The sequence below is a fragment of the Oncorhynchus nerka genome, linkage group LG25 (genome assembly GCF_034236695.1).
Source record: "Oncorhynchus nerka isolate Pitt River linkage group LG25, Oner_Uvic_2.0, whole genome shotgun sequence".
NCBI classification, from domain to species: Eukaryota; Metazoa; Chordata; class Actinopteri; order Salmoniformes; family Salmonidae; genus Oncorhynchus; species Oncorhynchus nerka.
Genome location: NC_088420.1, coordinates 13,974,574 through 14,000,025, shown reverse-complemented (window position 1 = coordinate 14,000,025; position 25,452 = coordinate 13,974,574). Strand labels below are relative to the sequence as shown.

Sequence of the window (25,452 nt, the reverse complement as noted above, 5' to 3'; positions counted from 1 at the left end):
TTCGTGGGTGATTGTTCCTGTCTCTGTGTTAGTTATTTCACCAGATAGGCTGTATAGGTTTTTCACATTCCGTTTCTTGTTTTTGTATTGTTCGTGTTTTTCCTTATTAAAGATGTATCGAACTAACCACGCTGCATTTTGGTCCGACTCTCCTTCGACGGAAGAAAGCCGTTACACTGATGGTCATTAGTAGCCTCCCAAACTTGCTAACTGCCTGGTACTCAGCACTCTATTGTCCTTCTCATCACTCTGACATCAATGCAAATGTAATCGAAAATCTAAACAAACAATTCATGAGAGTCCATGAGGTCATGTTGCGCAACATTTCTATAGGCTATGCAGCTGCGGGCTCTATTAAAAGAGGAGGATCCCATCAGCTTTCTATAGGCTAGGCCTACTATATTTATTTCTCAACTTTTCTAATATTAAGCACATTGCTTCTCTTTTCAACAGGAGTATAGCCTACCTGGCTGGCATGAAAATTAACCCGGGGATAAGTGTCCCCCATTCGCTATTTAAGTGCATAGATGACGTGCATTTTTTCCAAACAATGTTTGGAATATTTATTTATCGCACAGAATAGGTTGACTTTTGTACTATGGGGGATAGTAGATTGACATAGGCTAATGCTTTTGCTGTTCGTTAGGCCTTCACATCTTGTTGGCTGATGAAAAGTAAATGTGGACCGTTCTTCCAATATCTTCAATATGTGCCTCGGAATTGGATAAGGATGCATGCAACCGGGAGAAGGGGATTATAATTATTATATTCAGCCCAAGGGCACAAAGGTCACTGGCTGCAAAAGGCATGTATTTTTCTAGGGGGCATTACGGCCACACAAAGGGGATACCGCCGGGAAATTCGAGGCATTATCAAGTGCTTGTCAAATTGTGAATGAGAGACTGATGAAGTGTGTACAGCCTGTGCAAAAAAACAAAGCAGAGCACATGCCTTTCATACAACTTCATACAATCATCATTAGAGTCTCATCACGCTTCAAACACACCGACAGCGTCATTGCGCAAAATTACACACAGCATCATCTGGATATGAATGCAACAAACGTTCAACATTCGCTTTCTGCTACCATTTATGTCAAGCCGTCCATGCATACAGTTTGACGCATCGTATTCACCACACCGAACGAACAGCGACTGCCTCTGCAACACAATGCTGCAAGGCAAACCCAGCGTTTCATTGGAAATGAATGTAATTCTGGTGTACCAACATGCTGTCGGTGTGTTCGAAGCGTTAGAATGTATTAAACATCAAAACATACAGCCCAATGTTTGTACCACAACTAAAGTTACATAAGTCAATCTAAATGAAGCATATAGAAGGACCCGTCTGTTTGTTTTAACCTCTCAACACAGAATGCATGTGGGCACTCGCTCAAATCATTTGAAGAAAATATCCTTTCTATTTTATTCAGCTATGGTCAATTGTATTCTTCACACTATAAAATAATATAAAATAATGCCATGGAATTCTAAGCATATCTTGTCTGCTAAATGAACTCGTGTAGCCCACAGCCATATGGAATAGCCAGATCAGGGTCTAATATAAGGACAACTCAGAGTATGCTATTCTGTTCTTCTGAAATAGACTACATTTTCTTCATATCATGTTTCTTTAGACCTGTCTAAAATAAATAATGGATTTATTGTGTTGGTGTAGGCTATATTACATGGATTTATTAAACTTTTTAAAATGTAGATGTTCTATAGGTCTGCATCAGTGGCTTGAAGGCTATGAGTGGAAGCCAGGAGATGCTACATGTGTTTATGTTAATTAACTTTCAATTACCATGAGACTGGCAGTAATTTGCTTGACAATCACCGGCTGACAAAATGTCATGACCTCCACAGCCTTACTGAAGGACATCAGATTCAACCATCTTCAAGTCTTAGTCAAAATCAAGTCTAGCAGATTTGCCTTATTTTCAAATTAGATCTCTGTAAGTTTCAGACACTGTGCTTTAAGGCTAAGACAGTACTGACTGGACACGTACAACCACAACCATTACACTAGTTTCTCAATTTCTCTTGCAGTGGCTGCTCACAAGTGAGAATTGACAACTGTACAAGGCTCACCTTTGACCTTGAGGGAGGTGGACTCGGTGAGCAGGCCGGCTTGGAATGTGACTCTGCTATCCTGGGGGCGGAGCATTTTGATGGTGAGGCTGTGGATGGTGCCCATGTTTTGGATCCTGGTGACGGAGTTGGCGTTAAGACGGTTGTCGTTCAGGAGCCACTGCACATTGGCGACCACATAGTTGAGCTCACAGGTGAATGTGGCGTTGCTATCCTCCTCCACTTCTACGTGCTCCAGGTGCCTTATGATCTTAAGCCTTCGCACTGAAACAAATATAAATAGCTCATATCCATGGTGTCAGGGTTGGTTTGTGGTAATATCTACTGTTCAACACGGTGTTGATTAAACACAGCATACAGTACTTTGAAGCTATATAAAGACTAAATCAAGCATGAAGCTGCAATTCATTTCCATGATTAAGCATCTGAACATTGAAGCTTTGTCTAATAAAAACACTTGTACTCCTCTTTTATACATCTTCCTCACCCTCCACAGTGACCTTAGCCGTGCTCTTTGACCCTCCAGCCATGCAGCTGTACTGGCCGGTGTCGGTCTCCTTGAGACCCTGGATGGTCAGCTCTGCCTGGCTCTTCTCCGTCTTCATGCTGTACTTGCTGGACGTTTGCAGGGCGGTGCGGCCCCTGTACCAGCGTACCACCCTGGGGGAGGGGGCAAATTGACAGCTCAGTGTGACCGAGCTGTTCTCTTTAGCCTCCACGTCTGGCATGGGCTGGACCACCTTTAGAGGGCGCTCTGGGAAGATACAGAGATGAATAATGATATACCGTAATACTGTCCTGTACAAACCTCTAGCAATACAGTGATCTAGCCCAGAGCCTGGAGGGCCACTGTCAACAGTAAGCAGAGTTTCGTTCCAACGTTCACTTAGTGATAATCAATGAACTACCTTACCCTTCACAGTGAGCTGTGCGGCAGAGCGGCTCTTCCCAGCGTTGAACTGCACGGGGCCTGTCATAGAGCTGTCTGTGCTGCTGAAGCAGAGGGTGTGCATGGTCCCTTCCCGGTCTATGCTCACTTTAGGCCCCTCCATCAGGACCTCTCCATCCAGGGTCCACTTGGGGGGTCTCCCCGCCCGCAGGCTGATCTCCACCTGGAACAAGGCCTCCCTGGGCTCCGTCACCTCCAGGGACCTCAGTCCCCGCACTATGCTGATAGACTGCTCTGCACGCATAGGGAGCACACACTCCATCAGTATCTTCACGTCCAGAGAAACAGAATAAATGGCAGAGAGAAAGGGTACACTCCAGGAAGGGAGTGAGATAGATAGTTGGATTACTTCATTGTGGATACAGTATATTTGGTTGAATGTGGTGTTTTGGTGATTCATTGATTGTAAGTAAGAAGGGGGGAACACACACACTTTGTATGAAGATTGGCTTATAAACGGTTTATTAACGTTTAATATTAGGAATATATGTAACACTGGAACTGTTAATAATAAGTCAGAACTAATCACAGTGAGTGTGAGCGTCTCACCCTCCACTAACAGCTGACAGGATGTCTTGTCATCACCAGCATCACAGGTGTAGGTGTCCTCATCAGAGGAGGCCACGTCGTGGATGTGGAGCTGCCTGTAGATGTCATCGCTGACAATCTGGTGCTTCTGGCTGGGCTGGATCTCATTCCTGTTCTTGAACCACCTGACCTGGGCGTTGGCCCGCGACACTTGGCACTCCAGCAGGCCTTTGTGTTTGTACATAGCAATCTTCACTCTCAAAGGCTTCACTATCTGCACAGGCAGCTCTGTGGAGACAGCAGTAACATTGAACGATTGTTTAGTGAACATGAATCATTTTGAGTCACTGAGGAGCATTGATATTGTTGAATCTCAAAATAGCTGTTGTTTACCTTTTACTGTGAGAATTGCATAGGACGAGACCCTGTCTGCAGTGAACTTGATCTCCCCAGCATTTGCTGGCCTTACAGACTTGAAGCACATGGTGTGAGTTTTACCTGTATTCAGACAGAAAAACATGTTTCATCAGTAGAATCCTGACCTGTAGACACATGTCCGTGATTAGGCTCAGTTGTGTCCCATGCTCACCCTCATGGCTGATCTTGACGTTGTCTCCGTGTTTGACCCTGGTGTTGTCTCTGTACCAGCGCCCGTCCACATTCTCATAGTTGACCTCGCATAGGAAGGTCACACTCTGCCTCTCAGTCACTTCCTCGTCCTCCAATTCCTTCACGATCTGGATGTCTCTGGCTGGCAGAAAACCACAGACAGACAGACAGACATACAGACAGACAGACAGACAGACAGACAGACAGACAGACAGACAGACAGACAGACAGACAGACAGACAGACAGACAGACAGACAGACAGACAGACAGACAGACAGACAGACAGACAGACAGACAGACAGACAGACAGACAGACAGACAGACAGACAGACAGACAGACAGACAGACAGACAGACAGACAGACAGTAGTGCCCGACATTACCTAGAAATCCAGTATCGGGTTTGATCTAAATACGTACTGATGTATCTGTGATCTGTACTGTGATTTATCTATAAATTGATGTTGTTTCTAGGCCAAGCCATTAGCCTTATTAGCTCGATATCTTCTCACTAACTTGACATCCAAGCTATTACAGAATAATTAGACTGAAAGAGGGTCATTCAATTGTCCCTGTACTTTGCATTACTCCTCTGTTGTGTCCGGTCATAATATTACCTATGACAATGAGTTGACCTGAGGTTTGAATACAGCTTTGGGCACCATCAGTCTGGAAGGAGAACAGGCCAGTGTCTCCTACAGTGACCCGGGTGAAGGTGAGAGTGTGTTTATTCCGATGGGCAGTGATGCGACAGGCAGGCTTGGACTTGAGCTTGACCCCGTCCTTGGTCCACGTGCCATCTATGTAGGACAGGTTTAGGGTCACCTCGAAGGAGCAACCCTCGCTCTCACACACCTCCACATCCTCCAGACCCTTCACCACCAGTAGCTGTGTCTGTCTCTCTGCAGACAGACGGTCAGAAAGTAAAACACACACACTTGTTGAAACCTCATATTTATATAACGGGTCCTTGAATATTGAATAAATTAGAAGGAAACACAAAGGTGAAGAAAAGTAACTGAATAGAATGTGTGCCATGGAGTAGAGGTCTTACTTGCAGCAGCTAGTTTTCTCCCAGACCTATCTCCCATGGTCTGTCAGGAGGGATGGCCTCAGCCACTTCTGATAGGCTTTCCCCTTGTCCGTCTCCCTAGGTTGTCCCTAGGGCTAAAACTATACAGTTTGATACATCTTTTAAAACATGCTATAAGTCAAGAACATTTTCATGTTGACTTGTAAATAACCTCTCCACTCTGTCATTCTCATTGACATGTGTTAAAATGGAGGACCAATGTGGCCAGAACCCAAGAGCAATACTTTAATATGGTTATACTTGGATGTGGCATGGCTGGGCCTGTATAATGAAGTAATCTCTGACACCTCAATACTTGCCTGAGCTCAGCTTCACTAATATAGACTCAGCAGTCTGCATGTAAAGTATGTTTGCTAGTGATGAGAAAAGAGGATCCATTTACCTCACAATGGGTTAGATCACGTGTCAAACTCATTCTGAGGGCTGAGTATATGCGGTTTTTCGCTCCTCCCTTGTACTTTATTGATGAATTAAGGTAATTGATTAGTAAGGAACACCCCTCACCTGGTTGTCTAGGTCTTAGTAAGGAACTCCCCTCACCTGGTTGTCTAGATCTTAGCTTAGTAAGGAACTCCCCTCACCTGGTTGTCTGGATCTTAGTAAGGAACTCCCCTCACCTGGTTGTCTAGGTCGTAGTAAGGAACTCCCCTCACCTGGTTGTCTAGATCTTAGTAAGGAACTCCCCTCACCTAGTTGTCTGGATCTTAGTAAGGAACTCCCCTCACCTGGTTGTCTAGGTCTTAGTAAGGAACTCCCCTCACCTAGTTGTCTGGATCTTAGTAAGGAACTCCCCTCACCTGGTTGTGTAGGTCTTAGTAAGGAACTCCCCTCAGCTAGTTGTCTGGATCTTAGTAAGGAACTCCCCTCACCTGGTTGTCTAGATCTTAGTAAGGAACTCCCCTCACCTAGTTGTCTGGATCTTAGTAAGGAACTCCCCTCACCTGGTTGTCTAGGTCTTAGTAAGGAACTCCCCTCACCTGGTTGTCTAGATCTTAGTAAGGAACTCCCCTCACCTGGTTGTCTAGGTCTTAGTAAGGAACTCCCCTCACCTAGTTGTCTAGATCTTAGTCAGGAACTCCCCTCACCTAGTTGTCTGGATCTTAGTAAGGAACTCCCCTCACCTGGTTGTGTAGGTCTTAGTAAGGAACTCCCCTCAGCTAGTTGTCTAGATCTTAGTAAGGAACTCCCCTCACCTGGTTGTCTAGGTCTTAGTATGGAACTCCCCTCACCTGGTTGTCTAGGTCTTAGTATGGAATTCCCCTCAAATAGTTGTCTGGATCTTAGTAAGGAACTCCCCTCACCTGGTTGTCTAGATCTTAGTAAGGAACTCCCCTCACCTGGTTGTCTAGGTCTTAGTAAGGAACTCCCCTCACCTAGTTGTCTAGATCTTAGTCAGGAACTCCCCTCACCTAGTTGTCTGGTTCTTAGTAAGGAACTCCTCTCACCTAGTTGTCTGGATCTTAGTAAGGAACTCCCCTCACCTGGTTGTCTAGGTCTTAGTAAGGAACTCCCCTCACCTAGTTGTCTGGATCTTAGTAAGGAACTCCCCTCACCTGGTTGTGTAGGTCTTAGTAAGGAACTCCCCTCAGCTAGTTGTCTAGGTCTTAGTAAGGAACTCCCCTCACCTGGTTGTCTAGGTCTTAGTAAGGAACTCCCCTCACCTGTTTGTCTAGGTCTTAGTAAGGAACTCCCCTCACCTGGTTGTCTAGATCTTAGTAAGGAACTTCCCTCACCTGGTTGTCTAGATCTTAGTAAGGAACTCCCCTCACCTAGTTGTCTGGATCTTAGTAAGGAACTCCCCTCACCTGGTTGTCTAGGTCTTAGTAAGGAACTCCCCTCACCTGGTTGTCTAGGTCTTAGTAAGGAACTCCCCTCACCTGTTTGTCTAGGTCTTAGTAAGGAACTCCCCTCACCTGGTTGTCTAGGTCTTAGTAAGGAACTCCCCTCACCTGGTTGTCTAGATCTTAGTCAGGAACTCCCCTCAATTAGTTGTCTAGATCTTAGTAAGGAACTCCCCTCACCTGGTTGTCTAGATCTTAGTCAGGAACTCCCCTCACCTGGTTGTCTAGATCTTAGTCAGGAACTCCCCTCACCTGGTTGTCTAGATCTTAGTCAGGAACTCCCCTCACCTGGTTGTCTAGACCTTAGTAAGGAACTCCCCTCACCTGGTTGTCTAGATCTTAGTCAGGAACTCCCCTCACCTGGTTGTCTAGGTCTTGGTCAGGAACTCCCCTCACCTGGTTGTCTAGGTCTTAGTCAGGAACTCCCCTCACCTGGTTGTCTAGGTCTTAGTCAGGAACTCCCCTCACCCGGTTGTCTAGGTCTTAATTGAAATAAAAAAGGAAAAAAACAGCAGACACTAGGCCCTCCATGGAATGAGTTTGACAAACAAGAGCTGTCAATCATAGAGCTAAGTGACACAACCCAATAGGAAAACCACAATAGCATATAAATTAATTATTGAGGCTCCACCAGCTACAGTGGCTTGTGAAGGTATTCACCCCCCTTGGCATTTTTCCTATTTTGTAATACGTTTCAGTCTGCATTGTGTAGAGTAAAGACAGTCGTGTAGACGTAGAGAATAACAGGTATCAGTACCTCTCAACAGCATCTGCAACTTCTCCAATAGGAGAAGACAGAGTGATGCATAGACCAAAACAAGTATTTGTGCACAAGCACATGCAATGCATGTGGTACAACAATTTACATCTACTTTACAGTGGCTTGCGAAAGTAATCACCCCCATTCTCCCTATTTTGTTGCCTTACAACCTGGAATTAAAATTGATTTTGGGGGGTTGGTATCATTTGATTGACACAACATGCCTACCACTTTGAAGATACAAAATATTTTTTATTGTGAAACAAACAAGAAATAAGGCACAAAAAAACTGAAAACTTGAGCGTGCATAACTATTCACCCCCCAGAGTCAATACTTTGTAGAGCCAGCTTTTGCAGCAATTACAGCTGCCAGTCTCTTGGGGTATGTCTCTATAAGCTTGGCACATCTAGCCACTGGGATTTTTGCCCATTCTTCAAGGCAAAACTGCTCCACCTCCTTCAAGTTGGATGGGTGCTGGAGTACAGCAATCTTTAAGTCATACCACATATTCTCAATTGGATTGAGGTCTGGGCTTTGACTAGGCCATTCCAAGACATTTAAATGTTTTCCCTTAAACCACTCGAGTGTTGCTTTAGCAGTATGCTTAGGATCATTGTCGTGCTGGAAGGTGAACCTTCGTCCCAGTATCAAATCTCTGGAAGACTGAAACTGGTTTCCCTCAAGGATTTCCATGTATTTAGCGCCATCCATCATTCCCTCAATTCTGACCAGTTTCCCAGTCCCTGCCGATGAAAAACATCCCCACAGCATAATGCTGCCACCACCATGCTTCACTGTGGGGATGGTGCTCTCTGGGTGATGAGAGGTGTTGGGTTTGCGCCAGACATAACATTTTCCTTGATGGCCAAAAAGCTTGATTTTAGTCTCATCTGACCAGAAACCTTCTATCATATGTTTGGGGAGTCTCACACATGCCTTTTGACGAACACCAAACGTGTTCGCTTGTTTTTGTTTTAAGCAATGGCTTTTTTCTGGCCAGTCTTCCGTAAAGCCCAGCTCTGTGGAGTGTACGGCTTAAAGTTGTCCTATGGACAGATACTCCAATCCGCTGTTGAGTTTTGCAGCTCCTTCAGGGTTATCTTTGGTCTCTTTGTTGCCTCTGATTAATGCCCTCCTTGCCTGGTCCGTGAGTTTTGGTGGGCGGCCCTCTCTATTGTGGTGCCATATTTTTTCAGTTTTTTAATAATGGATTTAATGGTGCTCCATGGGATGTTCAAAGTTACGTATATTTTTTTATAACCCAACCCTGATCTGTTCTTCTCCACAACTTTGTCCCTGACCAGTTTGGAGAGCTCCTTGGTCTTCATGGTGTTCCTTGCTTGGTGGTGCCCCTTGCTTAGTCGTGTTGCTGACTCTGGGGCCTTTCAGAACAGGTGTATATATACTGAGATCATGTGACACTTTGATTGCACACATGTGGACTTTATTTAACTAATTATGTGACTTCTGAAGGTAATTGGTTGCACCAGATCTTATTTAGGGGCTTTATAACAAAGGGGGTGAATACATATGCATACCATTTAAAAAAAAAAAAATTTTTTAAGAATTCTTTGTAACAAACACATTTTTTTATTTCACTTCACCAATTTGGACTATTTTGTGTATGTCCATTACATGAAATCCAAATAAAAATCAATTTAAATTACAGGTTGTAATGCAACAAATAAACGCCAAGGGGATGAATACTTTTGCAAGGCACTGTAATGGGGAAATAAGGCAGTAAGTAATTCCAGGGGGGGTGGGCCACCTTCCATCTAAGGCAGAACATCAAATGCCCTGCCACGTCATATGGTGCTGTATGCTTAATACAGTAATACAGACACATTCTCAATCTCAGACAGCACTGTCTTACAGACCATATGTAATGTCAACAAATCCCAATGAAGTTATCAACAAAAGGAGGTCAGACAAAGTCACTTCACATAATTTAGGTTTCCAAACAGCTTTGTAGAGTGTATCTAATTAACCCTCATGCATATCCCACCCGGGACTGTCATTTTCCATAGGAGGTGAGACTAATCTAAACAACTAGATCACATTCACATTGACCAAATGGGCAACTGTCTGCCGTTATTCAGTCTAATGTACTAAATGCTGGACGACATACTGACAATCTGTCACTGCAGGAACAGAGAGCAGAACAGCCAATAGATTACAATGTTAAACAGCTTTAAAATTGTACACACAAAAAAAGAATGTGAACACCTGTTACATCACAATTCTCAGAACTATGAGCATTATGTTCTCCAATCATTAACAATTTATTGATGCAAATAGGTAAGTGGCAGAACAAAAACTATAGGGCATTGATCTCTTGTGATGCAATGACATATCAAAAATATTCATGTCACAAAGACAACTAGAACACCTGCTGTGGTGTACCCACCTTAAACCTGGTTAGCTGTATTCTGGGAACATGTATTTCTTCTCACGTCCTCTCAGTATCTGAACTGAAATACCACTTTCAGCGGGACAAAAAAGCAGACAAATGCTAAAAAATGTCAGTCCGTCATGAAAGGTATATCCGACTCTTGTCTTCTTTTCCCCAAAATCCCGCAAGATGAACAACAAACGTTTGGCAGGAAGAGAGAATTCCCAGGTTGGAGGGCTAGCCTATCTGTCGATCCCCCCGGAGAGGACAGTCAGCCAGCAGACCTCTCTCTTTTTTTCTGCTATGGTAAAGCCTAATGCTGAACAGCTGACATATCTCTCCTCTCACACTGTCCTCCAAAATAGACCCGTGTCATTATACATGCCACGATAGCCTTGGCTTTACTGCTGTGATGCAACTTCTTTCCAGCATCACTAGTGTGGTTCAAATATGGTACACACGCTGGATGGTTTTCCCGTTTGTGCTTATGTCAAATTGGATGGAAGCTCTCCTCTGACCAACAAATACATTGGATTTTGTACCTGTTTCTTGCAACTCTTTCGGGGGCGCAGGAAGCAGAGACCCAGGGAGAGCTGGCTTTGGCATGGTAAAGGCAAATGGGTATGCCTCTAGTATAATATAAGTCAAAGGATCTGCACTCATCAAAATAAAATCCCTCTTTCCTAAGTCTGCAGCCTAAATGACATGGATCACCATTCTAATTTGAACCACCCCTCACACCAAACCCCTTTCCTGTCGGTGTCTCCACTCCATGACTGATGTGGTTCACTCCATGACTGATGTGGTTCACTCCATGACTGATGTGGTTCACTCCATGACTGATGTTGTTCACTCCATGACTGATGTTGTTCACTCCATGACTGATGTGGTTCACTCCATAACTGATGTGGTTCACTCCATGACTGATGTGGTTCACTCCATGACTGATGTGGTTCACTCCATAACTGATGTGGTTCACTCCATGTCTGATGTGGTTCACTCCATGACTGATGTGGTTCACTCCATGACTGATGTGGTTCACTCCATGACTGTGGTTCACTCCATGACTGATGTGGTTCACTCCATGTCTGATGTGGTTCATTCACACTCTGTGTTTGCATTGCTGACCCATATCTGTAATTCTTCCCAGAAGCATAGTTTAGAGGGATCAAGCCTGGAAGACCCATGGGAAGTTGCCACGGCAGCCACAGTTGAAAGGTCACGAGAGATTAAATTATATTAAGCTTCCATTTCAATGGGCTATCACTCGTTAGCTCAATTTTCCTCCTGCATAACTGGTCTCCATTCTCCTGTAAGGTGTGTATTGTTGTCACTGAGAACACTGCCATTGGAGTGTCTATGGCCTAGTCATTGAGAGGATAAATCTGTAATTATTGTATCCCCCAGTAACACCACATTAGGTAAAAACTTCCCAATGACCTCTGAATAGCGGGATGGATGGCTCAGGGTGATACAGGGTGCTAAACATAAAATTCTTAAAATATAACAGTGGAATCAAGCATCGCAAATATAAAATCTACTTAGAGGACAAAGAGCTGGATGAGTCCCGCCCACACTTCTCCATCACACACCTAGCTCCTCCCACTACTCCAACCCCTACCCGGTATGGCAAACATGTCTGAATAACATTGTAAGTTTGACAATCCATGTGGTGTTTATCTGTGGGGTTCCCTAGTCCAGAAGTCTGGACAAAGCAAGCCCTATCTCTTTAGCATTGTTTTCTCCCTCACGTTGATGGACAGTGCCATGTGTCCCAGAGCCCCTCCCAGTCCAGTGAAACTCTACCGACACGATCATCTCCAAGTCATCCAGTCGTGGTAGGAAAACAGCCCCCAGTTTGACCTGTCTGCATCAGAGAGTATTCTGATATATCACACTCAGCTCTTTCTATGTCACAACAGTATTACGACCATATTATGACAGGTTATTTCTTTATTTTTATTTAACCTTTATTTAACTAGGCAAGTCAGTTAAGAACAAATTCTTATTTTCAACGACGGCCTAGGAACAGTGGGTTAACTGCCTTGTTCGGGGGCAGAACAAGGCACTCTTTCTGTGGAGTGGTAGAGAAAAAGGCTACCCTGTCCCTTTAAAGAGTGTGAGAACTGTCAGAGCATCTTACAGATTACTGCACCTGTACATAGCCCACCTATAATTTAGCCCAAACAACTACCTCTTTCCCAACTGTATTTAATTTATTTATTTATTTTGCTCCTTTGCACCCCATTATTTTTATTTCTACTTTGCACATTCTTCCATTGCAATACTACCATTCCAGTGTTTTACTTGCTATATTGTATTTACTTTGCCATCATGGCCTTTTTTGCCTTTACATCCCTTCTCACCTAATTTGCTCACATTGTATATAGACTTGTTTTTATTTTTTTTATTTTTATTTTTTACTGTTTTATTGACTGTATGTTTGTTTTACTCCATGTGTAACTCTGTGTCGTTGTATGTGTCGAACTGCTTTGCTTTATCTTGGCCAGGTCGCAATTGTAAATGAGAACTTGTTCTCAACTTGCTTACCTGGTTAAATAAAGGTGAAATAAATAAAATAAAAAGAGTGATCCATTGAAGTGGGATCTAGTTCCTGGCTAACAGCTGATGAGCTGATTGACACTGGAGCAACTGATTGTATAAAGAGGTGTATTAATAAATCACCTGACTCCCCCAGGACACATTCAAACTAGCTTGTGGATAGGCCTACACAATACAACAGGTTGATACATTTCAGCTAAGCTGATCTCCCCCCTCTGTTCCTATGATATGTCGAACCAAAATGTCACACAATGGTTAGCTTTTATTGTCAATTGTCAGCTTTTTGGGTAGGTAAGAATAATCGAAGCGATCTACAGTAGACGTAATTGCTTTTTATTTAAGATAATTGAATTTCATGGTTTTCCTTCAGTAAATACAAACATTTGCTTTTAATAGGAATACAGATACAGAGAATACAATAGAATTGAATAACCTTCATTTTCAGATTCTAAGATCTCAAGGATATAGTTTAATGGAAATTAAACATGTATTATGAAACTTGACTTAAAAGGGACAAAATGTTCAACTTCATATTCATCATCATTGTTGTGCATCGTGATTTTAACCAATTAGGAGTAGTCATTGCCTACTAACTGTCTACTAATTGGTTGACAATCTTTTTTTATGACAAAACATAGAAATGCGCCATTTTCACATATGTTGATGTTGGGGTGGTGCTGGAGATTATGAGTATGAAGTATATATATATATATATATATATATATATATATTTTTTTTTTTAAATGTCCCTTTAATTTACTGATTTGTTCCCATTCCAACAACACATCTGAGACTTGTTCATCAGTCTGTGTTATTGACAGGAGAGATGATCAGAGGGGCAGAGTTAACACCATCATTAAAACAGGGGCTAAAGTATGGATAGAGTTTCTCAGTGAAGGTGCAGCCAGTGAAAGAGTAGATATGAGACCTGGCCTCTACATCGTAGAAGGAGACTTGACCCTCCTCAAAATCCACAAACACCCCCACCTTCTGGGGCTTCTCTTTCAGGGATAGCAAGACACGGGGGTCACCAAGAGCCTTGTACTCGTTTCCATTCCTGCCACACAGCCCAGTATCCATTCTTAGGGCTCAGTGTGATCGGACCCTTCCTGTTGATGGACTCACTGGCCACTCCTAAATCCCACTCAATCTTCCCCTTGACCGTCACCTCATAATAAAATCTCCCTGATGAGAAGCCATCCTTTCCTAGGACATTAACAACTCTTTCAAACCTTTCTGGGTTGTCAAGGAGATTTCTTTGTGTCTCTCCATGTCTCACTTGTTTCCCATCTTCAGAGAGGATAAGTTCAGGAAGTGCTGTATCAGGATCCAGAGTTATATTCACTTCATACTGCTGCATCCTCTTCATCCTCTTCAGTTTGACTTCAGGTAGCTTCTCCATCTCTTTATTCAGTGTTTCGTCCAGCTGAAACACAGCTCTCATCAAGGTCCCCACACACAGATTACTGTGAACACTTATCTCAGACCAGTCCTGGGTGTGTGGAGGGGTGCACAGGGTTGGGAAGCTCTGGAGGAGGTGGAGGTGGTCCTCAGTGTGTAAGTGCTGCTCCAGGTCAGTGCTTCTCCCCTTTAGCTCAGTGATTTCCTGCTCCAGCTCTTTAATGAGCCATTCAGCCCGCCTCTCTGTTGCTTTCTGCGTTTCCTCAATCACCTCAATGAGCTCACCCTGGCTTCTCTCAATGGAGCGCACCAGATCAGTGAAGACCTGTACACTGTCTGATATCTCTCTCCCTGTGTCTTTCTTGCTGAGCTCTACTGAGTGTTTGATCTCCTGAACCTTCTGCAGTCTCTCCTGGATCATCTGCTGCACGTCTGCCTCAGTTTTCCCCAGTTTAACCTTCCTCTCTCCACACTCTTCTTCTAGAGGGACAGTATTATGAGCTTTGTGGTCTGTTTCAGTGCAGAATTGACAAACACACGTTGTAATGCTCCGGGTGTCATGGGTGTGGAGTCAAATGCAGGAGACAGAGTTCAATGCTGTGCGTCTTTTAATAGCACCAACGCACCACAGGGTGCTCACAAAAGTTACGTTCCCAACCACAGGGAATCAAAATGTACAATGGAAAAAATCACGACCAGGCACTAACACGTACCTCTAACACAGAGCCGAAGGTTACATAGAAATAATCCCGCACAACAACCAGGCGGGCCGGCTGTCTAATAAAGACAAACTAATTAAACATGAACAGGTGCTACCACTAAACATACAAGGAGGGGGAGGAAAAACAATCAGTGGCAGCTAATAGGCCGGTGACGACAACCGCCGAGCGCCACCCGCCCGGGAAGGGGAAACACCCTCGGTCGGACTCGTGACACACGTCTGGTCAGTCCTACAGAACAGTTCCAGAGGTCTCTCGTGCTTCTTACACATCCTGTCTTCCAGGTCTCAACAGGGTCAATCAACTTGTGTTTCCTTAACGCCGGGACTCTCCAGGTGTTTAAACTGCCTAATGTGGTGTTTTGTTGTATGATTGCACAGAACTTAAGTTCCCCACTGTAGTTTTCTCACCAGAGCTCAATGCAGATATGTCTTAAAATCTATTTGCTACTCTTAGAAACTGGGGACACATTTAACTTCTCTGGACTCCAGAGCAAGCAGAATCATACAGCCTACCTGTATGCAGTGGAGGGTGGAACAGCCTGGTCTCATATACTAGACATAACATAATAAACTCAAATCCGGGACACTCAAATTAGTATAATATGTTACATTTGGCATGGTTACATAAGAAAGTTCCGGACCATATTCACACCAAATAGCCCACTTACAGCCCATTACAAATTGGTAAAGGGCCCAATTAGGACCCGTGTTTTAGCCCACATGGGTTTTCCTATTTATAACCCAGTTGTTATGCCCAATTGATTCCCATAGACAGTCCATGACCATATTCAAACCAAATATATCTGATTTGTTTATAGCCCACATGGGTTTGCCTGTTTGTGACCCAAATGATTAACCCGATTTGGTCCCAATCATTATTTCTGAAAGAAATAACACCAGTTTGCCCACTCACAGCCCATGAAAAAATTATTCAGGTCATTTCGGGACTGACACTATAACCCACATGGGTTTGTCCATGTCTGGCCCAAAATTAACCCAACTGGGTACCAGCTACGATATCCATTTAGAGCCCTTGCCCAGTTAAAACCCAGGAAGTCCATATAAAACCCAGGTGGGGCCAACCTCGACATGTTGGCTGGATTTGACAATTGTCACATTAGAGGAAAGCATTGAGACAGCTGGTCAAAGCAAAACAGTACGCTAAACTCTCTGCCATTACCCACTCATTCAAGTGTTTTTCTTATTTGTACTATTTTCTACAATGTAGAATAATAGTGAAGACATCAAAACTATGAAATAACACATATGGAATCATGTAGTAACCAAAAAAGTGTTAAACAATGTGCCTTGTTAAATTAACTTTTAACAAGGCACACCTGTTAATTGCAATGCATTCCAGGTGACTACCTCATAAAGCTGGTTGAGAGTATGCCAAGAGTGTGCAAAGCTGTCATCAAGACAAAAGGTGGCTACTTTGAAGAATCTCAAATATAAAATATATTTGTTTAACATTTTTTGGGTCACTACATAATTCCATATGTGTTATTTGATAGTTTTAATGTCTTGAACATTATTCTACAACTTAGAAAATAGTAAAAATAAAGAAAAACCCTTGAATGAGTAGGTGGGTCTAAACTTTTGATTGGTACGGTATACACTACCATTCAAAAGTTTGGGGTCAGAGGCCCATTATCAGCAACCATCACTCCTGTGTTCCAATGGCACGTTGTGTTAGCTAATCCAAGTTTATTATTTTAAAAGGCTAATTGATCATTAGAAAACCCTTTTGCAATTATGTTAGCACAGCTGGAAACTGTTGTTCTGATTAAAGAAGCAATAAAACTGTCCTCAGGATGTAAAATACGTTAATTCATTAAATTTGTATGATATGGTACCACTGGGTAAAACATGATGCTATACGTCCTCTGACTGCTATTCCGTTCATAACGCAACGTAACATATCATATTAAAGGGAGGATGTATACTATCCTACAAATTGTCCTGAGGCCAGGTTGTTTAATCATGGAGACTGCATTCATACTAAATGCTGCATATGTCATGTAAATCAGAAATTACCTTAAAATGTTAAAATGGCACTTTGCCAACATAGCTCGATTGGATTAAATCCTGGCCATAATCTTTAGTGCCCATGCCTTCCCTATCTTTTGCCAATGCATTGTTGAACATACATATTTTATATGTAGACTCTATGAAGTGTTGAACATAGAAATTAAATATGTAGACTTTATGAAGTGTTGAACATAGAAATTAAGTATGTAGAACGGACATTTTTAAGGCCACATTCTTTTCCAGGCATTGACATTATTTCTTGCTCACCACAATTACAGATTATTTAGTCAATCAAATGTATTTACAAAACTATGTTTACATACACCGATGTCACAAAGTGCTTATACAGACACAAAGCCTAAAACCCTAAAGAGCAAGTAATGCAGACGTAGAATCCTAGTGGCTAGGAAAAACTCCCAAGAAAGACAGGAAACTAGGGAGAAACCTAGAGAGGAACCAGGCTCTGAGGGGTGGTCAGTCCTCTTCTGGCTGTGCTGGGTGGAGATTATAACAGTATATGGCCATTAAGGCCAGGTCATTTTTCAAGATGTTCAAAGTTCATAGATGACGAGCAGGGGTTCAAATAATAATAATTGACAGTTCAAGAGACAGAAAACATGAGAGAGAGAGAGAGGTACAGAGGGTTTGAGAGAGAGTGACAGTTAGAGAGACAGAGAAGTTGAGAGAGGGGGGGAGTATAGAGTATTTCAGAGAGCGTGACAGTGTTTAGAGAGAGAAGGAGAGGTTAAGAGACAGAGAAGTTGAGAGAGGGGGGAGTATAGAGTATTTCAGAGAGTGTGACAGTGTTTAGAGAGAGAAGGAGAGGTTAAGAGACAGAGAAGTTGAGAGAGGGGGGGAGTATAGAGTATTTCAGAGAGCGTGACAGTGTTTAGAGAGAGAAGGAGAGGTTAAGAGACAGAGAAGATGAGAGAGGGGGGAGTATAGAGTATTTCAGAGAGTGTGACAGTGTTTAGAGAGAGAAGGAGAGGTTAAGAGACAGAGAAGTTGAGAGAGGGGGGGAGTATAGAGTATTTCAGAGAGCGTGACAGTGTTTAGAGAGAGAAGGAGAGGTTAAGAGACAGAGAAGTTGAGAGAGGGGGAGAGTATAGAGTATTTCAGAGAGTGTGACAGTGTTTAGAGAGAGAAGGACAGAGACAGAGGGAGTATTGGATTGACACCCAGTTCAGCATGTGCAGGTGAGAAAGACATCAAATGAAAGATAAAAATGCCTTGCTGTCAGTGGAGGCTGCTGGGGGAGGGGCTCATAATAATGGCCGGAACAGAACTATTGGAATGGCATCAGAGCCCGTCCTCCCCAATTAAGGTGCCAATAACCACCTGTGTTTGCTGTATCTAGAACAGATCATTTTCAAGACACGGCTCCTGAAGTAACTTCACTTGCGGGGGATAATATTGACGGTTGCAAAGAAGTTAAATATAGCCGGATAATAAGGGGAACCAATGCAATGTGAGGATGTGTTGAGTGAATGTAGAACTTGACAAAACAGCTGAACACTTCACCTAAGCCTCCGAGTCCTCATTTGGAACCCACTCTGTGTGGCTCACATTTCCTTTGGTCCAGACTCTCCTCACTCACCTGACAAGCATTCTTAGCAGGGAATATTGGACCCATAAATCTACTCTCAAATGTCGCTGCCTAGTTTTAGGGTTGTCTGCTCAGTGGATCTGAGGGACAGTTTGAAATGTACTGGGGGGCAGGTGCGGCGGAGAGGCCAGGTGCGGCGGAGAGGACAGGTGCGGCGGAGAGGACAGGTGCGGGGGAGAGGCCAGGTGCAGTCTAATGGCTTGGGGGTAGAAGCTGTTCAGCAGTCTAATGACTTGGGGGTAGAAGCTGTTCAGCAGTCGAATGACTTGGGGGTGGAAGCTGTTCAGCAGTCTAATGACTTGGGGGTGGAAGCTGTTCAGCAGTCTAATGAATTGGAGGTAGAAGCTGTTCAGCAGTCTAATGACTTGGGGGTGGAAGCTGTTCAGCAGTCTTATGAATTACAGGTAGAAGCTGTTCCGCAGTCTAATGGCTTGTGGGTAGAAGCTGTTCAGCAGTCTAATGGCTTGGGGGTAGAAGCTGTTCAGCAGTCTAATGACTTGGGGGTAGAAGCTGTTCAGGAGTCTTATGGCTTGGGGGTAGACGCTGTTCAGCAGTCTTATGAATTGGGGGTAGAAGCTGTTCAGCAGTTTAATGACTTGGCGGTGGAAGCTGTTCAGCAGTCTAATGACTAATGACTGTTCAGCAGTCTAATAAGAGAACAGTCTATGACTTGGTTGACTGGAGTCGTTGACCATTTTTAGGGCCTTTCCTCTGACACTGCCTGGTATAAATGTCCTGGATGGCAGGAAGCTTGGCCCCAGTGATGTACTGGGCCGTACGCACTACCCTCTGTAGTGCCTTGCGGTTGGAGGCCAAGCAGTTACCATACCAAGCGGTGATGCAGCCAGTCAAGATGCTCTCAATGGTGCAGCTGTAGAACTTTTTGAGGATCTGAGGGCCCATGCCAAATCTTTTCAGTCTACTGAGGAGGAAATACTTCTAAAGGTTAAATATAATGTATAGCCTATCGGATCGATACAATCCACCATGCAATTAAACGTTGACTGCAAAGTAGGGCTACCTGGCAGAATGATTTGGATCAATGGCGTGCACATTTGTTTGGCATGTTTCATGTTTACAGTTTTTAATGTCACATGCACAAGTACAGTGAAATACCTTTCTTGCTATGCTCTAAACCCAACAATGCAGTAATCAATATCAATGTAGCACTACAAATAACAAGGTAGAAAAAAACACACAAGATATAAAAATAAGAAATAAGAAGAAAACTACAAAGTAAGTCAGCATACTATATACAGGGTCAGTTCCAGTACCATATTAACAATGTGCAGGGATACTGGAGTGATAGAGGTAGATGTGTAGAGGGGTAAGGTGACTATATGCAGGGTCAGGTCCAGTACCATATTAACAATGTTCAGGGATACTGGAGTGATAGAGGTAGATGTGTATAGGGGTAAGGTGACTGTATACAGGGTCAGGTCCAGTACCATGTTAACAATGTGCAGGGATACTGGAGTGATAGAGGTAGATGTGTAGAGGGGTAAGGTGACTGAGCATCAGGATATATGACAAACAGAGTAGCAGGAGCATATATGATCATTGTACGTGAGTGAGTGTGCGTGTGTGTAGAGTCAGTATAAATGTATTTGGATATTGTGTGTTTATGGAATTGATGGAGTATTTCTATGTGTGTTGGAGTGTCAGTGTGTGTATTGTGTAGGGGCCATGTGAGTGTGAATAGAGACAAAAATAAGAATAAAATACAAGAGTCAACTCAGATAGTCTGTGTAGCTATTTGGTTAGCTATTTGGTTAGCTATTTGGTTAGCTATTTACAGTAGCAGTCTTATGTCATGGCCATAGAAGCTGTTCAGGAGCCTGTTGTTGTCAGACTTGTTGCTCTGGTACAGCTTGCCGTGCGGAAGCAGAGAGAACAGTCTATTGCTTGGGTGGTGGAGTCTTTAACGATTTACTGGGCTGCGCACCTCACCCTCTGTAGCGCCATGCAGTGCTATTGCCATACCAAGCAGAGATGTAGCCAGTGGTACAGCTGTATAACTTTTTGACGATTTGAGGGCCCATGCCAAACCTTTTCTACCTCCTCTACCTCCTACCTCCTGAGGGGGAAGAGGAACTGTTGGACCTTCTTCACGACTGTGCGCTTGTGTGTGGGCCATTTTAAGTTCTGAGGGATTTGGACACCCAGGAACTTGAAGCTCTCGACCCGCTCCACTGCAGCCCCATCAATGTGGATGTTGTGAGGTTGTGGTGCCAGGTCACTGACCTCCTCCCTTTAGGCTGTCTCATCGTCGCCGGTGATCAGGCATACTACCATCTTATCATAAGCAAACTTGATGATGATGTTGGAGTTGTGAGAGGCCACACAGTGGTGAACTGTTGTGGTGAACAGAGTTGGTGAACAGAGTACAGGAAGGTACTAAGCACACACCCCTGTGGGGCTCCCGTGTTGAGGGTCCACGTATCAACACCTGGGCTCGGCCTGTCAGGAAATCCAGGATCCAGTTTCATAGGAAGGTGTTCAGTCCCAGAGTCCTTAGCTTGGTGACAAGCTTGGAGGGAACAATAGTGTTGAACACTGAGCTGTAGTTAATGAACAGCATTCTTACATAGGTATTCCTCTTGTCCAGGTGGGTGAGGGCAGTGTGCAGTGCAATTGAGATTGCATCATCTATGGATCTGTTGGGGCAGTATGCAAATTCGAGTGTGTCAAGGGTGACTGGTATAATAGAGTTTATGTGTACCATATCCAAACTTTCAAAGCACTTCAAGATTACAGATGTGAGTGCTACAGGACAGTAGTCATTGTGGCCTGAAGCATTAGATTTCTTGGGAACAGGAATGATGGTGGTCATCTTAAAACATGTGGGGATTACAGACTGGGACAAGGAGAGATTGAAAGAATGACAGTGAATATGCCAGCTAGCTGTGTTCAGCACATGTTCTGAGAGCGAGCCCTGGAATACCATCCGGCCAGGTGTTGACCTGATTAAAGACATTACTCACGTTGGCCTCAGAGAGCGGCCCTCACACCCGGCACAATGTTGTTATTGTCAAAGTGTGCATAAAATGCTAAGAGTTCGCCTGGTAGAGAGGCATCATTGGGAAGATCACGGCTCGGTCTTCCTTTGTCATCTATAATGGATTGTAGCCCCTGCCACATGCGGAGGGCATCAGAGCCTGTGTAATATTATTCCACCTTATTCCTATATTGTCATTTTGCTAGTTTGATGACTCTACAGAGGTCGTAGTGGGACTTCTTGTACTCGTTCCTGTTTTCAGATACAGCCTCAGGGTTGTCTGTGATAGCCCTGTGTGCTGTAGCCCTATCCTTTAGTTTAGAGCCAACCTCTGTGTTAATCCTGGGCTTTTGATTGGACAACGTCGCTGAAGCATTTCCTAATGAAACCAATGACGGAGGTGGTTAGCTCGTTGACGTTATAGGCTGAGTCCCGAAACATATTCAAATCAGCGCTAGCAAAGCAGTCCTGTAGCATAATCTCTGATTCTGGTGACCATTTCTTCATGGTCACCAGAAGTCACGGGTAATTCCTGTTTGAGCTTCTGTGTGTAAACAGGAAGCAGGAGAATGGTAATGATCTGATTTGCCGAATGGTGGACGAGGGAGGGCCTTGTATGCCTTCTTTTTGGTAGAGTAACAAAGTAACATCTTTCTTGTAAGAAATTAAAGAGGATACATTTTGAGAAAATACAAAGTAAAATAAACTACAAATGAATCACAATAGCAAAGCTGGGTCGGAGCTTACAAAACAGTACCTATCCAGTATGGCTCCATCTTATGCAGTACAGAAACCTGGCAGAAACACTGCTAGCCTAACACAAATGTACTGTGACTAAAACTCGGCTGGGACATGCCTTCAATGGTGCTCTCCAAAACCTGTCACCAATATAGTGGATTAGAGGTGTACCCTGACTTGGACTCAAACCCTGGTCCCATCGTTCCAAAACCTTTATACTGTCACAAAACTCGCTATATCAGCAATCATCAAATCAAATTTATTTATATAGCCCTTTGTACATCAGCTGATATCTCAAAGTGCTGTACAGAAACCCAGCCTAAAACCCCAAACAGCAAGCAATGCAGGTGTAGAAGCACGGTGGCTAGGAAAAACTCCCTAGAAAGGCCAAAACCTAGGAAGAAACCTAGAGAGGAACCAGGCTATGTGGGGTGGCCAGTCCTCTTCTGGCTGTGCCGGGTGGAGATTATAACAGAACATGGCCAAGATGTTCAAATGTTCATAAATGACCAGCATGGTCCAATAATAATAAGGCAGAACAGTTGAAACTGGAGCAGCAGCACAGCCAGGTGGACTGGGGACAGCAAGGAGTCATCATGTCATGTAGTCCTGAGGCATGGTCCTAGGGCTCAGGTCCTCCGAGAGAGAGAAAGAAAGAAAGAAAGAATTAGAGAGAGCACACTTAAATTCACACAGGACACCGAATAAGACAGGAGAAGTACTCCAGATATAACAAACTGACCCTAGCCCCCCGACACATAAACTACTGCAGCATAAATACTGGAGGCTGAGACATGAGGGGTCAGGAGACAGGCAATGATGAGGACAGCAGGTAGCTTAGCAGTTAAGCCCTTTGGGCCACTAACCAAAAGGTTACTGGTTCAAATCCCCAAGATCACTAGGTGAAAAAATGTTTATGTGCCCTTGAGCATGGCCCTAATTTATCCTGTAAGTTGTTCTGGATATGAGTGTTTGCTCAAATGTAATGATACTATTCCTACCGAGTGGGTTAACTCTACTGGCATGATGCAAAGAGTGTTTACCTTTCACGCTAGTGACCTGGAATCACTTCCTTTTCCTTCCGTTTGCTACATTGTTGTCAGAGGTGGGATGGCGGCTGTACTGCCATCGGAATGCAAGGCTTGGATGTGCTAGGGGGCTGAGTAGTCAAAGCACAGGGACGTGCCTTCAAGTACGGAGGGGGCAGTGTAGCAAACCTCGCTATATGAGCCACGTTACAATTCCCAGCAAGTGGGTTAACCCTATTGACATGATTCGTAGGGTGTTTGTCTTTCACACCACCGAGTTGTATTCGCTGCCCCACCGTTCACTAGCATACCAAAAGGCTCAAAACTCTTGGTGTGGTCGCTAGGTGTAGTACAGTTGTTTAGTGTTATCACAAGAGGTACAATTAATTATTATTATTATATATTTGTTATTTTATCCAGTTAATTAAATATGTATGATCTAAGGGACAATAAAGTGATCCTGCCTTGACAAGCCTATAACACCACTGTCACGACTTCCACCGAAGGTGGCTCCTCTTCCTGTTTGGGCGGCGCTCGGCGGTCGTCTTCACCGGTCTACTAGCTGCCACCGATTCCTTTTCCCTTTTTCTGTTGGTTTTGTTTTTATTGTTTTCACCTGTACCTTGTTTGTGGTTAATTCAGGGCTTTTTAAGCCTTCAGGCCCGCCTGCTTTTGTGGGGGCTTCTTTTCTTTTCTGTCAGTGGAGGTTTGTGTTTTGTTCCATTACGGATTGTTTGGTGTCCCGTTTTGTGGTCATTGTGCCTGTTGTTTTTGGCTTGAATAAATCTGTCATTTTTGGAACCTCTGCTCTCTGCGCCTGACTCCACACCCACCACTCCTAGCTAACGTGACAACCACAATGCAATGATCATTTGCATTATTGTTTTCAAGTGTACCATTCTACTCTAGGCTGTAAACTGCACTGAAAGAGTCATTTAAATAACAAAATAACTCATTCCATTTGGATGAGTTCTGGGTCTACTCTCGACAGATTTAAGGTATAGAAAGGCACAGTACAGGACAGTCTGGCTGTATTTCTACATCTGTTACCGTGATTACGCTGTCATCATCGTCGTCCTATGTAGCCACATAGGCCTATGCTCCCAGCAGACCCAGTTATTCAGGAAGGCTTACCGTGTTCTGCCTCCTTTCTGATACGAGCAGCTATTCCTTGACCTAGAACCTAACGCTATATACATTAGCATAAATATTTCTAATTTCACTTTTGAAATGTATTACCTTTTATGTTTGGAATGAACACAACCAGTTACAATGTTTAAATCTAGTTCAAATTCGGCTATTTCAAAAGTCTCGTGTAGGGTTTCTGCGCACGTTCAGCCACACTAATTTCATTCCAGCATCCAAACTGCACACTGGCCCTTCAATGAATGGAAAGAGACATCTGTTACAAAACACAAACATTTAATGACATTCGGAGATTGTCAAGCCAAGGCTTCGATACCGAGTAGGGAGAGATGTCTTTTCTGTTTGTCCCGATTGACGTACTCTATTTGATTGTGGTGTTGAAAACGCAAAACATGATGATGCGCTCGAAGTTGGTAATCGGTGTTGCTTATTGGTTGTGTGTGGTGCATTGGCACAGAAACCTGTTGGTGGTAAATCGCTGCATATATTTTATATAATTATAGGTATTACTGTTCTGGTCGAGCTAGGAGTACTCAACCAATAAAATGTGATTTGATTTGACTAACGCCCTGGACCAGAGCAAGATATATGTTTTCTGCCCCTCCCAAAATATAGAATTTGTAGATAATTGGCCCTCTTTCTGGGACTCACCCATAAACAGGACCAAGCCTGACCTGCTGAGGAGTGACGGACTCCATCCTAGCTGGAGGGGTGCTCTCATCTTATCTACCAACATAGACAGGGCTCTAACTCCTCTAGCTCCACAATGAAATAGGGTGCAGGCCAGGCAGCAGGCTGTTAGCCAGCCTGCCAGCATAGTGGAGTCTGCCACTAGCATAGTCAGTGTAGTCAGCTCAGCTATCACCATTGAGACCGTGTCTGTGCCTCGACCTAGGTTGGGCAAAACTAAACATGGCGGTGTTCGCCTTAGCAATCTCACTAGGATAAAGACCAC

General features: G+C 43.8%; 1 protein-coding gene and 1 pseudogene across 1 annotated transcript in view; both read right to left on the bottom strand.

Annotated features, from left to right (window-relative positions):
- Positions 1-10,555, bottom strand: part of LOC115109757 (obscurin-like) — a 54,776-nt gene extending 44,221 nt beyond the window's left edge. Inside the window, exons 1-9 of the mRNA XM_065009577.1 lie at positions 10,282-10,555; positions 5,234-5,352; positions 4,797-5,081; positions 4,160-4,321; positions 3,964-4,068; positions 3,592-3,858; positions 3,007-3,276; positions 2,581-2,847; positions 2,094-2,357 (exon numbers count right to left, since the gene is read on the bottom strand). Coding sequence (XP_064865649.1) covers positions 2,094-2,357; positions 2,581-2,847; positions 3,007-3,276; positions 3,592-3,858; positions 3,964-4,068; positions 4,160-4,321; positions 4,797-5,081; positions 5,234-5,270 — 1,657 coding nt within the window. The 5' untranslated portion in view covers positions 5,271-5,352; positions 10,282-10,555. The remainder of the gene's footprint in view (positions 1-2,093; positions 2,358-2,580; positions 2,848-3,006; positions 3,277-3,591; positions 3,859-3,963; positions 4,069-4,159; positions 4,322-4,796; positions 5,082-5,233; positions 5,353-10,281) is intronic.
- A 3,074-nt stretch (positions 10,556-13,629) lies between these two features.
- Positions 13,630-25,452, bottom strand: part of LOC115109756 (E3 ubiquitin-protein ligase TRIM39-like) — a 28,091-nt pseudogene continuing 16,268 nt past the window's right edge.